Raw genomic sequence first — 12,417 nt, 5'->3', positions numbered from 1 at the left:
AAGTCAAATACGGTGCTGTGAATCATCGTCTAGGAAAAACCCCGTTTAGATCATTTGTTATGGCCGGCCGTCCATTTCCATTGAAGGAGAACGTCTCATCCGTCCGACTTTCACTTGAAATCTGCAAAAGTCACACCCGTCATTATACCGACGCTCCCGAATTCAGTTCCAATACGAGTCACAAAGTCGCAGAGACATTATGAATCATTTGTATTTTCCGCATAAAAAGAGAATATAATTTATAGAAAATTGGCTAAAATGCGTCGGTAGACGTTCAGTACACAGTGACAAACATGAGGAAATGTTGTGACGATGACGATGACCAATCAGTAGGCCCCCGGCACAATCTGAGGCTCAACTGGACCACCGTTCAGAACGTAAAAATTGGCTTGGGCCAGTTGAGCCAGCCATTGCGGTGGCATCTTGCAGCAGTACCGTTTGACGCCCGTCGCGCATGTTTTACCTGCCATTGTTTCATCAAATCGTACAGTCATCATTTGCATCATCAGCAGCTATTGCGAAAAATGTAAACACTGAAAAACGCCCATACCGTCACCGTATTTGCTAGTGGACGCAACGAATTCGCCAGTTTCACAAGCTCCAGCACAAGCCGGCGCAGTGCCCGACCAACGGCAATACGGCTCCGTGATTTGATCAGCTTTCGTCGTTACCTTGCAATCAAAACACAATTATTGCATTAGTCAAGATGAAAACGATAGAGGCATAAACTGTTACCGCCATTGAGCAAACGAGGAGAAGGGCCACCAAACAATAGTTGTTCATTTCTAGGCAGTTGCGGAGAAGGTTGGAGTGTCAAGATTGAACAAGTGGTGATCACGATGTATCGAACGTTTCAGGCCAGCTTTATATACACGTGAGTGGATGCCCAACCCTCCTACGTACGAAAGACGTGAACGCGGATGGCTAGAAGAAATTTCTCCAACATGTTGCTGCTGTGTGATGGAATACAATTTTCCTAGAAAGGTAACTTTTTTTGTTGTTGTTTTCACAAGCCATTTCGTGGGGGAAGGAGGGAAAGCCCGTCAGGAAAAACCCTAGTTCGAAGGTTACGAAAGATGATTGTGACTTTCAACTCTGTGCAACAGCCAGTCTCTTGTGTGTAACCGTCTATACAACAAAGAGGTCAAGGTGTGCCCGAATTCACGGCCCAATTCGAAATCGAATAACATTCCAGACTAAAGTTCCTTAATTGAGACATATCCGATTGGAAGAAAGACAAACATTGCTAATAGAAAGAGAAAGGAAGCTTGCCCAGTCTCTGATGTCCGACATCCGGTGTACCAATATGTCGTTATTGCTGTCCATTCCGGACTTGCACAAGCAACGAATGTGCTACGTCTGAATATGTCCAATTGTCCATTCCTAATTTAACATTCCATACAGCAGCCGACGCGATCGTAGCGTTTCAGCATATAAAGCCATGACGTGCCCAACGAAATGATGTATCTCAGTCAGGGGTGATGATAAGCCATCAAAATTAAATATAAACACCTAATAAATAGATTAGAGAAGAGTCAGAGAGACCTGTGCACAGTGTCATTGCAATAAAATGAAAAGTATGCGACGATAAGGCACGGAATTTCATTGATCATTCGTAGCAGCGATTGCATTTCCGGGGGGCCGGAAGAATTTGGTTACACATTTTAAACGTCATTGCAGATCAAAAAGAGCATTTCGACGAATGAACTGTTCAACATTATATGGTTACATGTTTAGCATTATATTCTACTGATAATTTGGTCAGATGTGAGCAAATGTGTGAAGAAATGACGGTGAAAATGTTCGTTTCAACATGGTTACAGAGAGACACTTGACGTTTATCAACTTATTGTCAAAAAGCTTCGGCAAAAAGCCACAATATTTTGTTGTGGTTTGCTTTGTGTATACGTTTCAACAACAACATAATCTCATATCCTTTTTTCCCCCTATCCAAACAGGAAACGGATGAGTGCAGAAATGAAAACGAATCAAACGAGTTGTTCCTTCGATGTGCATCAGTCGCAACGTTTAATTTACGTACGTCCATGGCAAACGTTTGTCTTTACTTGTTTGTGTTGATTTCAATCGCATCGATCGTCCAATGCCAGCAACTCGATGACGAAGGTATATAGATTTCTCTTCCCTTTTCTGTTTGCATCTAAATCAACGAATGAAAACAGAGGAACAGACCGTCACCATTTTACCGAATGGCGAAATTGTTGTTCGACTCGATCAACATCTGATGTTGACATGCAGAATCGACGGTCCTCAAGTGACACGTTGTTTGTGGGAGATCGACGGTGTTTTTCAACCATCAACAGTCCTCAGTACGGCAATCGAAAATCGAAGATATCAATCACAAAATTATGGAAGATGCCACATTGTAGTGAGTTCATATCCCTCTGACAAGGCGATCTATCAATTTTTCTCCTTATAACGGGTTCGATCTGTATTAACAGATGAAGGTGACACAGCAAGATATTGGCCAGTGGACGTGTTACATGTTTACCGATGAGTCTGACATTCCCAAGAATGCCACCAAGGAAGTTTCTTTATTCCACGTGAGTAGACTGCCTTTGAAATTGGACGTTGTATTCGGTCGTTGACAAAAGAGGTTGCATAACCAGAGCGGGATCGTTCCTGTCTGGCTGCAACGTCCAACAATGAACGACAAGGTCTTTTTAAAGTCGAACACCGTTTTACATCTATAATAAATTTGGTTGTAATAGAGGAGGTCGTCACTCTCCGGACTCGTCACCATCATAATAGTAGGACTGATTATACTAGCGAGTTACGTGGGTGGTTTCGCTCTTCAGAAAGCGTAAGTTTATAATACAACGCATGACACACACACTTGAAGCTGATGGATTCTGCCTCTATCCAGATGCCAGTTCAATAACCAAAGATGGCAAGCAATCTCGAAAATGGCAGAACCTACTGCGTCAACGACATTACGTCCGATGAGAAGCCAGGAGTCGTCACAGTATGAGAACAGCGCGTGTTACGATGACGCTATTGAAATGACTACATCACCCCATACAGCCAAAGGTCATCCCTGACGAAAGACACAAGACACGTAGAAAAATTGATTTAATAGTCGATGTTAATGACATTGCCAAAAATGGCGCAAAAATAACAACTTCAATCAGCAATCTCGTGTAATACAACAGTTTTCTATTGATTGACTTGTAATGATTCCCCGGCTTGACCAACTGTGGACGGCCCAACTGTGGATGGTCCAACTGTGGACGGCCCAACGGTCGTCGTCAAGGCAATCGTCTCATTTTGTTTGTCGATTGACGCCAAAGAAGTCGACAATGGAATAATGGACGTCGGCTGTTCTATATCTACGTTGAATACTCGGCGTGAACGGAACATTAATGGCACTGGCAGAATGTCAGGAAGAGGAACGTTCGCCACGTTGACCTTTATCGACGTTGTTGTTGGAGTAGACGTTGTCGAAGACGTAGCTGTCTCTGTTGTTGTTGTCGATGTTGGGACGGACGTCGATGTTGGGACGGACGTCGATTCCGCTGTCGCTAATACCAATTTCCGTTTAATTTTGACGACGTTGACGCCGTGTTTGAAGCCAGTCGCATTGACAGGTAAATCTCTTGGTGTCGGCCGAAGCCACGACTGAACGGGTTGACTGCTGGAATTCGAAACGGCATCAACGTCATTGTAACTTTGCTTGTGACTATCCCTGACTGTTTTCTTTGCTATGCCAGTCTGTCCGTCCGCTGGTTTTGCACGGACACAGCAATACTTTTTCTGGCCACTGGCACACTTTTCTCCTGCTAATTTCAAAGCATCAATCAACGCTAATGAAGACGTACACGTACAACTTGATTACAAACCGTCGTCGCCTGTTGGCGATTTGGCTGCCACGTATTCGCCGAACTTGCACGAACCCAAACAAAGAGGCGGCTCACCCACCCAGTGGCATTGATCGTCCGTTATTTGGAGAGGCTGTGTACAAGTGTACAACACACAAGGTTCACATGAATGATGAAATGATGTATAGAACTGCGTCGATAAATACAGAACACCAACCGTTTGTTTCTCTTTCGAGGCAGTTGCCATCGATACATTTGCAGACACGGTGGACGTCATTGAGCTGTTGGAGTGAGTCCTTGATCCTTTGCAGCAATATTTCTTTTTGCCAACAATGCACGTGGAGCCTATCAAAATAAAAGATTGCCTTAAAACAAAGTTAGGACCGCACTGTGATAGATCCCTGGGATTACCGTTGCCTGTTCGAGACGTGCTCGCCATGTAATCACCTTCGAGGCAAGATCCTTCGCAGTTGGGGGACTTACCCACCCAGTAGCAATCATCTTTCTAAATTTGTCATCAAGTAAACATCAACATTGATCTAATTTGGGATCGTGACATGTACACATACCGTCGATGGTGATAAGACGGACGTGTTTGTTTCTTTATCACGTGGCGGTGTCGGAGCTGATTCCGTGACGTTGGTCAACGATGTGCCCGTCTTACAACAATATCTTTGAGACAACCAGAAAACAAAACATTTCATTATGAACTGCATCAATGAGGTGTGACGTGTGTTTTGTTTACTTTTTCTTGCCAGTGATGCAGCCAATTCCTGATAGAAAGTAGAAACCGTGTAACGACAATAAAATTTATAGAAAAAACGTCAACGTACTCTCGTTCTTATTCGGTTGGGATGCCTCGCCAAGTCGACACTTTCCATCGCAAATTGGGCCGGTTCCAGACCAATAACAGTCCTCTACGGCCGATCCATTTGCGCCGTTTACCTATGCCAATGAATAGAATCAATGAATTTAATAAAAAATAAATGCCATTAAAAATGTTCATGAAAAATAAAAACACGTTGGGCACTAACGAAAAGCACTGAAAATAGATGAATCGATAGCGAGAAGAAGAAGATGCCGCAGTGACGGTACTCCATATTATTACGTGTCTACTTGCAACTTTTTGGGGAGCAACTCACCAACAACAAAAACACATTTTCCTTTGAGCTGCAACTCTTCACTCTCATTTTATATAGTGCCAAAGCACATACTCCTCCCCCTCCCGTCGCCAGCTGTGCGTGTCATCAATCTTGGGCAACACTTTTCTCTAGACACTTTCACTCCAGTTGGTTTTAATGAGCCGAAGCATCTACAATTCACCGGATCGCGAGCGTAGCGACAATAACATGCTCTTCGTAAACTTCCCTACAGTCTACGCTTCATTTGTGTTACAAAGTAGCAACTATATTATAACGCGCACAGTTCCTGTTCACAGACGTTCTTATGGATTTCTTTCAAGTAGTAGAGTTTTTTTTGTTTTTTAAAGAAAAAGTTTCTCCGCAGAGAAAGTTCGTCTGAAAAGTTCGTGACCAATCCGCGCCACACAATCATCTAAAATTCGTTTCAGATTCTCCGGATGTCTCGAATTGCTAATAACATGTGTCCAAACTGTCCACCAACATCAAACTCATAACTCTCTCTCTTTTGTGATGAGTCTAGAATTCTAAATGGCTGTCACACATTTCCCGACGATTTCCCTTTTTTTTTTCTTTCTCTTTCGTCTTTTTTAAGTCATGTGGGTTAACACCAGCTGTATCCTCCCGTTAACTTGCCTCTCTTCGGTGTAATGATGGAAGCGTGCTCATAGACTGGAATCGCTTGACGCATCGTTCCGGTCAGGCATTTCCTGGCGTGACGCAAAATCCTCTTTTTTGCTGTGTGTGTCCAACTACTTGTTAAATTGACATTTGAAATGTGCTGCCTTGGAACATTTCTAGTTGGTTTTCTCTGCACTCATGGCCGTACGTAATCTCTATTTATCCACGTGCGCATCTACAAATGGGCCAAGGAGATAAATCTGAGTAACAATTCAACGGACCGAAATGAAACAAACAAGACAATCTGATTTTCTAACTAGAACTTTAAATGGATCTAACGTAACCAATAGTTGCCTTTGAGCCCTACCGATTCATTAATCATCTCCTGCTCAAAATTCAGCATCAAACGGGTAATCGGGACTATCTTTCATCGTACTAATGAGAATGAGACGACCGTTACAATCCAGACTATCGATGACCTCCATCTCCTTCGCTTCTTGACTGAAATCGAAAACATTAAATTTCTCTTCTATACGCGATTTGTTGACTAACTTTGGGATGAAGACAACACCACGATCGATCTACATTAGTGAGTAACGTTAGCAGAAACTGAAAGATTACAAGACAAACTAGACATTACCTGGTAGCGAATCAATATCTGGGCCGGTGTCTTTCTGCAGCGCTGAGCCACGGATTTGATTTTCGATTCTTCCATTAAATGTGGATCTTCTGCTTTAGCCCAAGGACGTGCAGGAGAACCAAGTGGGCTGTAGGCGGTGATTACTATGTCTTTTTTCCTGCAAAACTCGATCAACTTTTTCTGATTGAAGTAGGGATGACATTCCACCTTTTCAGTTCAATGTCATTAGCTGATGGCGTTAGCTTGCTTCGTTTAGGAAACATTACTGAGAAATTACGAACCTGATTGACTACGGGTTTGATTTTAGAATTTTCCAGGACATGTTGAATCTGCCGACTGTTTTCTAAATTTGAAAATGCCACTCAACCTCCATGTTCCAAGGCCAATCATGGGTATAGTGTAGCCATTGTTTAACTTGACTTTTGGGACCTTTGCTGCTCCTGAACTGGCCATCGTCAGTAAATATAAATAACTTGAGGTAGTAGCTGAAATTGAAAATAAAACAGAGAGGTGTTACTCGAATATGAAAGAAACAGGTTAACAGGTCTCTCTACGAAAAGGAGAAAAAATATACCGCTAGAAATTGTAAATAATACTTCCTATTCCAGTCGCTTCCTGCTGTACAATAAACAAAATTCTATGCATGTCTCGAGATGCAAACGTCTGGAACAAGTTCATTCGAGTGGACTACGTTTTCTTGTTGCTTTATCCAATTAGTGGGAAACGGTAAAAGCGCTACCAGCCAAGCGCAGCCCAACAGTTTCCATAAGAATTGTGATCACAATTCAATGTCAACGTTTAGAAATAAATTTGTCAGCTCTGATGGTACAAGGCCCAAAGGAGTGATAACTCCTCTTTTTCTTTTTTTTTGATTTTACAGGCGATGATTTTCGCGTTGATTTTCCGTAATTTTTCTATTCTTTGTAGATAAACGGACTTGTTTTCCTTACGATAACGTACAAAATATTTCATGATTAAACAATAAAAAAGAAAATTTCAAAACCTTTATACTTAACAAGAAGCAACGTTTCTGAAACATTTAGAGGTTTTCTATATTCATGGCAACGGTTATCTTCTTCATCTAGCCAGGATAGGTTCTATAATGAGCAAAATCAAAAACCGACTCGATTAACAATGAAGATCAAAGTGGTAGATGAGGTAACATAATTTAATAGATTTCAATAAAACAAATTTCACTTAACCACCACCAATACAAAATTGCTTTGACGCAAACGTCAACGCCCCTCAATAAAGAAGATTTCTTGCAACATCTCAGTTTCAAAATTCAATATTAAACGGGTAATCTGGGCTATCACTCATCCAATCAACGTGACAAAGACGGCCGTTGCGATCCAAACTATCAATCACCTCCATTTCTTTTGCTTGAAGGCTGAAATCAAAAATAGTAAAGTTTTCTTCTATGCGAGATTTGTTGACTGATTTCGGGATGACGGCAACCCCACGATCAATCTACATTAGCAAAAGCATATAGTTAACATCGGGAAAACGCAAGTTTTCATGTCAAAGGTAATCACTTGATAGCGAATTAAAATCTGCGCAGATGTCTTTCTATAGAGCTGGGCGACTGATTTGATTCTTGGTTCTTCCAATAGGTTCGGATCATCTGGTTTAGCCCATGGACGATCAGGCGAGCCAAGCGGACTGTAGGCGGTCACCACAATGTCTTTTTGTTTGCAGAACTCGATCAACCGTTTCTGATTCAAATAAGGATGACACTCCACCTTTTAATTTAAATGGAATTTAACTATTGATTGTTGCTGGGCTCAGTAAATAACACTCTAAATAATTGCTTAATAACAATGAATCATCTGATACCTGATTGACTACTGGTTTGATTTTCGAATTATCCATAATATGTTGAATTTGTCGACTGTTGAAGTTTGACAAACCAATCGAGCGGACTAGTCCAAGCTCGACACATTTTTCCATCTCCCGCCAGGTATCGATATGGTCGATTACCTCGAACAGGTGCTTACCATCCTCATCTTTTGGAAAGAGTTCACTATCTTTATCCTGTAAGATGAAATGCACCCAATTACTGAAAGAAATGCATTAGCTGGACCAATTGTATATGCTTACAATAAATGAGATAGGCCAGTGGAAGAGATAAAGATCTACATAATCTAATCCCAAAAGGCTCAATGATTTTTTGAGAGCTGGTTCAACTTTTTCTGGTTTATGGAAAGTGTTCCACAACTGTCAAGATGAAAAGCAATGATTACATTTCATTCATTACACACAGAAAGTAAAAAAAAAAAAAAAAACAACTCCTGGTTGATGATTTAAAGAATTGAAAACCTTGCTTGTTATGAATAGTTCTTCTCTTGTGACATCTCCATTGCTAATTTTCTCTTTTAGTGCTTTCCCAACTTCTGCTTCGTTCTGATACACAAATGCACAATCAAAATGCCTGTAGCCAATATCTACAGCATCTTTGACTGCTTGTGTAACCTTCCCAGGTTCTGACTACACAGCGAGGTACATTATTTTGGTATTTGCCAGCATTGAATTAACCACAATCTCAGTAAAACTTACTTTCCATGTTCCAAGACCAATCATTGGCATCTCATAACCACTGTTTAATTTAATTTTTGGAACTTTTGCTGCACCTGAGCTTGCCATTTTTTGACAACTTCTTTATTTCCTTGATGGCAAGGACACAAACTGAAGACAAAAGATTTGTTAAACATCTCATAGAAACAACATGAAGCACATACAACGCAGAAAGTATCCAACGTGATTTTTTAAAAAGTTACGAAATGAAAATGGGCTACAAGTACGAACTTGTTGAAATAGTTTAAATCACATTGCATCACATTTGATTTGAACTATGAAAATAACCATGGCGAAATACCAAATTAAGCTTGATTCCGCGACGAATCGCTGCTCGATATAGATGAAAATATCTTCGTAAACGTTTTTTCTGCGTTGAATACCCTGCAGAAGTGTCTTACATACGTTTGAATGGCGCGAAATTAAATCGAGCAGACTACGTTGATTTTATTAAGTCGGGTCCCCTGCTACTTAATATGTGGCACCGCTGTCAATTTGGCGCTAAAATCCCATTCTACGAATCAAGATTCAAGCCCTTCCCTCTCTGCTTGTTTTCATGGAAGAACTATTCTCTTTCTTCTTATTTAGGAAACTGAAATGTCTATTAATTTGCCATTTTGTTGTATTAATATAAATTCATCTTAAGCAAAACACAACAAATCCCATCCCAATAATATGCATGAGGCACTGCACACAAGTCTTAGAATTCAACACTGAATGGATAATGAGGATGATCTTTTACCCAATCAAGGGCACACACTCGTCCATTGCAATCAAAGGATTCGATATACTTCATATCTTCCTCAGATAAATCAAAATCTGTGCAATTAAGATTATGAACGATGCGGTCCTTTGTGACCGACTTAGGGATGACCACTACGCCGCGTTGAGTCTAAAAGAAAAATAAAAGTTAGTTTGGTTTTTGCTTTCACCAAAAATAAGAGGGATATTACCTGGAAGCGTAAAATGATTTGAACTGCCGAACGATTGTACTTTTGGGCCAATTCTTTCAGCTTGGGGTCTTCAAAAATCACGGGATCCCCTGGTTTGGCCCATGGTCGGTCAGGCGATCCTAACGGGCTGTAAGCAGTGACCACAATATCGCGATCCTTACAAAACTGGATCAGTTTTGAATTGTTCAAATACGGATGGCATTCGACCTAGAAAATGTTCATTAAGATATGGAACACACGCGTCATAAGGTACTGAACCAGTACCTGATTGACTACAGGCTTCACTGTTGCATTGTCTAAGATTCTTTGAAGTTGCACACTGTTAAAGTTGGACACTCCAATTGACTTTGTTAATCCTAGTTTTGCACAATGTTCCAGACCTTTCCATGTCTCTAGATAATCAAGGTCAGAGTAGATAAATTTTCCATCAGCATCCTTAGGAAACAGTTCGGTATTCTCCTGTTAATAAAGTTGAGATGCATTAGTTTCAGGAGGGATGATAAAAGATAAACTGAACTGGTTAACCTGGTAACCTAATGGCCAATGGATAAGGTAAAGGTCAAGGTAGTCAAGGCCCAAATGTTTTAGGCTTTGTTGTATGGCTTCCTCCACTTTGGCGAAACTGTGGAATGTATTCCAAACCTGAAGCCATTATTATTAGGTTTGATTCACATTTACTGTATTCTGCGTGGTAAAAGAAGCAGCTTACTTTACTTGTAACAAACAAATCATCTCGTGTAACTGTGCCATCATCTATCTTTTCCTTGATTCCAGCTCCCACTTCTTCTTCATTTCCATAAATAAATGCACAGTCAATGTGCCTATATCCAGCAGCGATAGCATCTACGACAGCTTGCTTGACCTCTCCCGGCTTGGACTGTTTTTATTGCCCAGAAAAGAAATTGTTAGTGAGAATTTGCCTTCTTGTGCGTGATTTTAATGTCTGTTGTCATACCTTCCATGTCCCCAATCCAACAATTGGAATGTGATAGCCATTGTTGAGTTTCACGGTTGGGGCTACCATTTTAATTGGAATGCTTGCAGTTGAGGCTGGTAAATATAATTGATCGATTGAGCAACAGATGTAACCTATGCTGCGTTGCCGGTGTACAAAAGTAACTTACGACCTCGAGAAAATCAATCCAAGAAATAAGGTATTTTTTTTTAATTTCTGTTGCTTTTATACGTAAAAAATCTTGGAAAATCTGTCACTATAAGATTGTTTTCCAGTTAAAAAGTCAGTTACTTGTAAATTCTTCTGCAGAACAAGAAAACATTTTTCCTTGGTGGATAAACTTGAAACTTTTACTAGGAAGACTTGCGATATCATTTATCATATCTGCTTGTTTAAGATAGAAACCTTTTGTGGATTGCCAAAAAATCAAAATCTAATTCGCAGATGGTTTTTTCCCCTAGAACTAAAAGCAACAACGTTTTCTGTTTCGTACACCAGGGAGCGTGGTTACGGTTCGTCGAATGGCTGATGTGATTTTAGCATTGTTTACTCCTAAATTATGGCATTTCATCTAAAAATAAACCATCATGTAAAAAGGATGTGCTAACAAAACAAACGTATCAGGAAAAAAAATGAAATAATAAAACCATGAGAAATCCGTCAACGTAGACGAGACAAGAGACAGAGGCGACATGCGACAAACAAGCCTGAACAAGCTGTGACCTTGACCAAAATTTAAAACTGCGGCAACGGTGAGCCAGAAGCTGGCGCCTAAATCTATAGGAAATGTATTGATATTTAAATGACCCATCCTCGCCTCCCTTAGCCCGATGATGTTCTAATCCTTTTTTGGACCATTAATTCATATTGCACGTGGCTGTGAGGGAGGAATGACCTACCGTAATGTGAGGTACATTGTTTCATAAATTTATATTTGTTTGTTTAATTAGTTTTATCAATTAACTTTTTGTAGTTGGTCAGAGACTGTCTTTCACGCTTTTTCCTCGTGTTAAGCTGCACTTTGAACCGAATTAATGTGAATTGGCAGTTGAAGAGTCAGGAAGATTTCATGCAGATACACTGTGCAAATGTTGCTAAATCTTACTTTAGTGTTGTAACACTGTGGTGAACTTACTGGTGACAATGTGGTGATTCCAATTTGCTGTGCCTGACTGGTGTTAGACCATGAGGTGGAACGGAGGATGGTATGTTGCATAACAGTCACGTAGATGAACCATATAGCAGTTGGCTGATAACTATTTGTTTACTGTTTCCTATAGGTGTTCAGCCCAGATCCAAAATAAATTTGCAGTCACCTAGAATTCTTCAGCTCAGCATGCCTAATGAGTCATCGAAAGGTAGGACAAATTCAAAAATAACCCTTTACTGTTGGCATGACAATTAGTAGTGAATCAGATGCAGGTTTATGACACAGGGGACACAGATGAGATTGTATTTTGATTTTGAAGACAAAATTTTGATTCATTTTGGGCTATCGTGACCTATGAAATTTGTGATGTTTGCTTTTTATTCCATGGCTGAGAGAACACATTTTGAAGGGACTTCTAGGTGGGTGGGGAGATAGATTTGATAAAAAGGCGTGTCACGACCTACACTAGCCCTGAACGGTTGAACAGCAGCTGAAAATGATAGTAATAAAGAGAAACAACACCCAAACAAGGAGATGGCGTGATAAGGG

At 40.6% G+C, this 12,417-nt stretch overlaps 7 protein-coding genes across 15 annotated transcripts in view; 2 read left to right on the top strand and 5 right to left on the bottom strand.

Annotated features, from left to right (window-relative positions):
* Positions 1–193: 193 nt before the first annotated feature.
* On the bottom strand, positions 194–893 carry LOC116931905. Its single transcript, XM_032939574.2, has 3 exons — positions 736–893; positions 551–671; positions 194–463 (listed from the first exon to the last, which is right to left on the bottom strand). Exons 1-3 carry the CDS (start codon positions 781–783, stop codon positions 327–329), a joined length of 306 nt encoding a protein of 101 aa, XP_032795465.2. The 5' UTR covers positions 784–893; the 3' UTR covers positions 194–326.
* A 1,069-nt stretch (positions 894–1,962) lies between these two features.
* Positions 1,963–3,181, top strand: LOC116931902. Its single transcript, XM_032939571.2, has 5 exons — positions 1,963–2,124; positions 2,181–2,386; positions 2,460–2,561; positions 2,730–2,821; positions 2,885–3,181. Exons 1-5 carry the CDS (start codon positions 2,046–2,048, stop codon positions 3,057–3,059), a joined length of 654 nt encoding a protein of 217 aa, XP_032795462.2. The 5' UTR covers positions 1,963–2,045; the 3' UTR covers positions 3,060–3,181.
* On the bottom strand, positions 3,074–5,517 carry LOC116931901 (integumentary mucin C.1). Of its 4 annotated transcripts, XM_045180497.1 has the most exons (9): positions 4,871–5,025; positions 4,670–4,781; positions 4,582–4,609; positions 4,406–4,508; positions 4,248–4,341; positions 4,054–4,181; positions 3,858–3,969; positions 3,258–3,797; positions 3,074–3,227 (listed from the first exon to the last, which is right to left on the bottom strand). In XM_045180497.1, the coding sequence occupies exons 1-9, from the start codon at positions 4,934–4,936 to the stop codon at positions 3,175–3,177; spliced, it is 1,236 nt and encodes a 411-aa protein (XP_045036432.1). In that variant the 5' UTR covers positions 4,937–5,025; the 3' UTR covers positions 3,074–3,174. The 4 variants fall into 4 exon arrangements, with proteins under 4 accessions (XP_045036432.1, XP_045036431.1, XP_032795461.2 ...); XM_045180496.1 differs by having other exon boundaries at positions 3,074–3,797; positions 4,979–5,517; XM_032939570.2 differs by having other exon boundaries at positions 3,074–3,797.
* A 468-nt stretch (positions 5,518–5,985) lies between these two features.
* LOC116934008 (aldose reductase-related protein 2-like) lies at positions 5,986–6,499 on the bottom strand. The gene is made up of 3 exons (XM_045179679.1): positions 6,444–6,499; positions 6,237–6,393; positions 5,986–6,177 (listed from the first exon to the last, which is right to left on the bottom strand). Exons 1-3 carry the CDS (start codon positions 6,497–6,499, stop codon positions 5,986–5,988), a joined length of 405 nt encoding a protein of 134 aa, XP_045035614.1.
* On the bottom strand, positions 6,287–9,266 carry LOC116931898 (aldo-keto reductase family 1 member B1). Of its 4 annotated transcripts, XR_006652399.1 has the most exons (11): positions 9,112–9,266; positions 8,793–8,921; positions 8,556–8,723; positions 8,337–8,453; positions 8,073–8,270; positions 7,772–7,978; positions 7,605–7,706; positions 7,248–7,333; positions 6,811–7,181; positions 6,518–6,721; positions 6,287–6,443 (listed from the first exon to the last, which is right to left on the bottom strand). XR_006652399.1 is itself a non-coding variant. In XM_045180500.1 (7 exons), exons 2-7 carry the CDS (start codon positions 8,877–8,879, stop codon positions 7,515–7,517), a joined length of 969 nt encoding a protein of 322 aa, XP_045036435.1. In that variant the 5' UTR covers positions 8,880–8,921; positions 9,112–9,266; the 3' UTR covers positions 7,387–7,514. The 4 variants fall into 4 exon arrangements, 1 of the variants encoding a protein (XP_045036435.1); XR_006652398.1 differs by having other exon boundaries at positions 6,811–7,333; XR_006652400.1 differs by lacking the exon at positions 8,556–8,723 and having other exon boundaries at positions 6,811–7,333.
* A 148-nt stretch (positions 9,267–9,414) lies between these two features.
* LOC116931900 (aldo-keto reductase family 1 member B1) lies at positions 9,415–10,880 on the bottom strand. The gene is made up of 6 exons (XM_045180501.1): positions 10,719–10,880; positions 10,473–10,640; positions 10,289–10,405; positions 10,028–10,222; positions 9,764–9,970; positions 9,415–9,702 (listed from the first exon to the last, which is right to left on the bottom strand). Exons 1-6 carry the CDS (start codon positions 10,785–10,787, stop codon positions 9,511–9,513), a joined length of 948 nt encoding a protein of 315 aa, XP_045036436.1. The 5' UTR covers positions 10,788–10,880; the 3' UTR covers positions 9,415–9,510.
* A 589-nt stretch (positions 10,881–11,469) lies between these two features.
* The window catches only part of LOC116931893 (zinc finger protein 503), a 49,360-nt gene continuing 48,412 nt past the window's right edge, over positions 11,470–12,417 (top strand). Inside the window, exons 1-3 of one of the 3 annotated variants that reach the window (XM_032939552.2) lie at positions 11,470–11,628; positions 11,692–11,923; positions 11,999–12,076. In XM_032939552.2, the coding sequence (XP_032795443.2) occupies positions 12,062–12,076 (15 nt within the window). In that variant the 5' untranslated portion in view covers positions 11,470–11,628; positions 11,692–11,923; positions 11,999–12,061. The remainder of the gene's footprint in view (positions 11,629–11,691; positions 11,924–11,998; positions 12,077–12,417) is intronic. The other 2 variants (XM_045180490.1, XM_045180487.1) reach the window with 2 other exon arrangements.

The sequence above is a fragment of the Daphnia magna genome, linkage group LG10 (assembly GCF_020631705.1).
Source record: "Daphnia magna isolate NIES linkage group LG10, ASM2063170v1.1, whole genome shotgun sequence".
Lineage (NCBI taxonomy): Eukaryota > Metazoa > Arthropoda > Branchiopoda > Diplostraca > Daphniidae > Daphnia > Daphnia magna.
The sequence above is the reverse complement of the archived record's forward strand: the minus strand, read 5'-3'. Positions and strand labels throughout refer to the sequence as shown.

What these genes read in the sequence shown, in the direction of transcription:
- LOC116931905 (XM_032939574.2), bottom strand. Translation starts at nt 783, where the DNA reads ATGAACAACTATTGTTTGGTGGCCCTTCTCCTCGTTTGCTCAATGGCG. An exon ending in TCCTCGTTTGCTCAATGGCG is followed by an intron (nt 672 to 735) that starts GTAACAGTTTAT and finishes TTTGATTGCAAG; the next exon opens with GTAACGACGAAAGCTGATCA. An exon ending in CACTAGCAAATACGGTGACG is followed by an intron (nt 464 to 550) that starts GTATGGGCGTTT and finishes AAACAATGGCAG; the next exon opens with GTAAAACATGCGCGACGGGC.
- LOC116931901 (XM_032939570.2), bottom strand. Translation starts at nt 4,936, where the DNA reads ATGGAGTACCGTCACTGCGGCATCTTCTTCTTCTCGCTATCGATTCAT. An exon ending in TGCATCACTGGCAAGAAAAA is followed by an intron (nt 4,509 to 4,581) that starts GTAAACAAAACA and finishes GTTGTCTCAAAG; the next exon opens with ATATTGTTGTAAGACGGGCA. An exon ending in CCGTCTTATCACCATCGACG is followed by an intron (nt 4,342 to 4,405) that starts GTATGTGTACAT and finishes TGACAAATTTAG; the next exon opens with AAAGATGATTGCTACTGGGT.
- LOC116934008 (XM_045179679.1), bottom strand. Translation starts at nt 6,499, where the DNA reads ATGTTTCCTAAACGAAGCAAGCTAACGCCATCAGCTAATGACATTGAA. An exon ending in AATGACATTGAACTGAAAAG is followed by an intron (nt 6,394 to 6,443) that starts GTGGAATGTCAT and finishes CGAGTTTTGCAG; the next exon opens with GAAAAAAGACATAGTAATCA. An exon ending in AGATATTGATTCGCTACCAG is followed by an intron (nt 6,178 to 6,236) that starts GTAATGTCTAGT and finishes TCACTAATGTAG; the next exon opens with ATCGATCGTGGTGTTGTCTT.
- LOC116931900 (XM_045180501.1), bottom strand. Translation starts at nt 10,787, where the DNA reads ATGGTAGCCCCAACCGTGAAACTCAACAATGGCTATCACATTCCAATT. An exon ending in TGAAGCCTGTAGTCAATCAG is followed by an intron (nt 9,971 to 10,027) that starts GTACTGGTTCAG and finishes AACATTTTCTAG; the next exon opens with GTCGAATGCCATCCGTATTT. An exon ending in AAATCATTTTACGCTTCCAG is followed by an intron (nt 9,703 to 9,763) that starts GTAATATCCCTC and finishes TTTTTCTTTTAG; the next exon opens with ACTCAACGCGGCGTAGTGGT.
- LOC116931902 (XM_032939571.2), top strand. Translation starts at nt 2,046, where the DNA reads ATGGCAAACGTTTGTCTTTACTTGTTTGTGTTGATTTCAATCGCATCG. An exon ending in CCAGCAACTCGATGACGAAG is followed by an intron (nt 2,125 to 2,180) that starts GTATATAGATTT and finishes GAATGAAAACAG; the next exon opens with AGGAACAGACCGTCACCATT. An exon ending in AGGAAGTTTCTTTATTCCAC is followed by an intron (nt 2,562 to 2,729) that starts GTGAGTAGACTG and finishes TGGTTGTAATAG; the next exon opens with AGGAGGTCGTCACTCTCCGG.
- LOC116931898 (XM_045180500.1), bottom strand. Translation starts at nt 8,879, where the DNA reads ATGGCAAGCTCAGGTGCAGCAAAAGTTCCAAAAATTAAATTAAACAGT. An exon ending in TTGGTCTTGGAACATGGAAA is followed by an intron (nt 8,724 to 8,792) that starts GTAAGTTTTACT and finishes CTCGCTGTGTAG; the next exon opens with TCAGAACCTGGGAAGGTTAC. An exon ending in AACTATTCATAACAAGCAAG is followed by an intron (nt 8,454 to 8,555) that starts GTTTTCAATTCT and finishes TCATCTTGACAG; the next exon opens with TTGTGGAACACTTTCCATAA.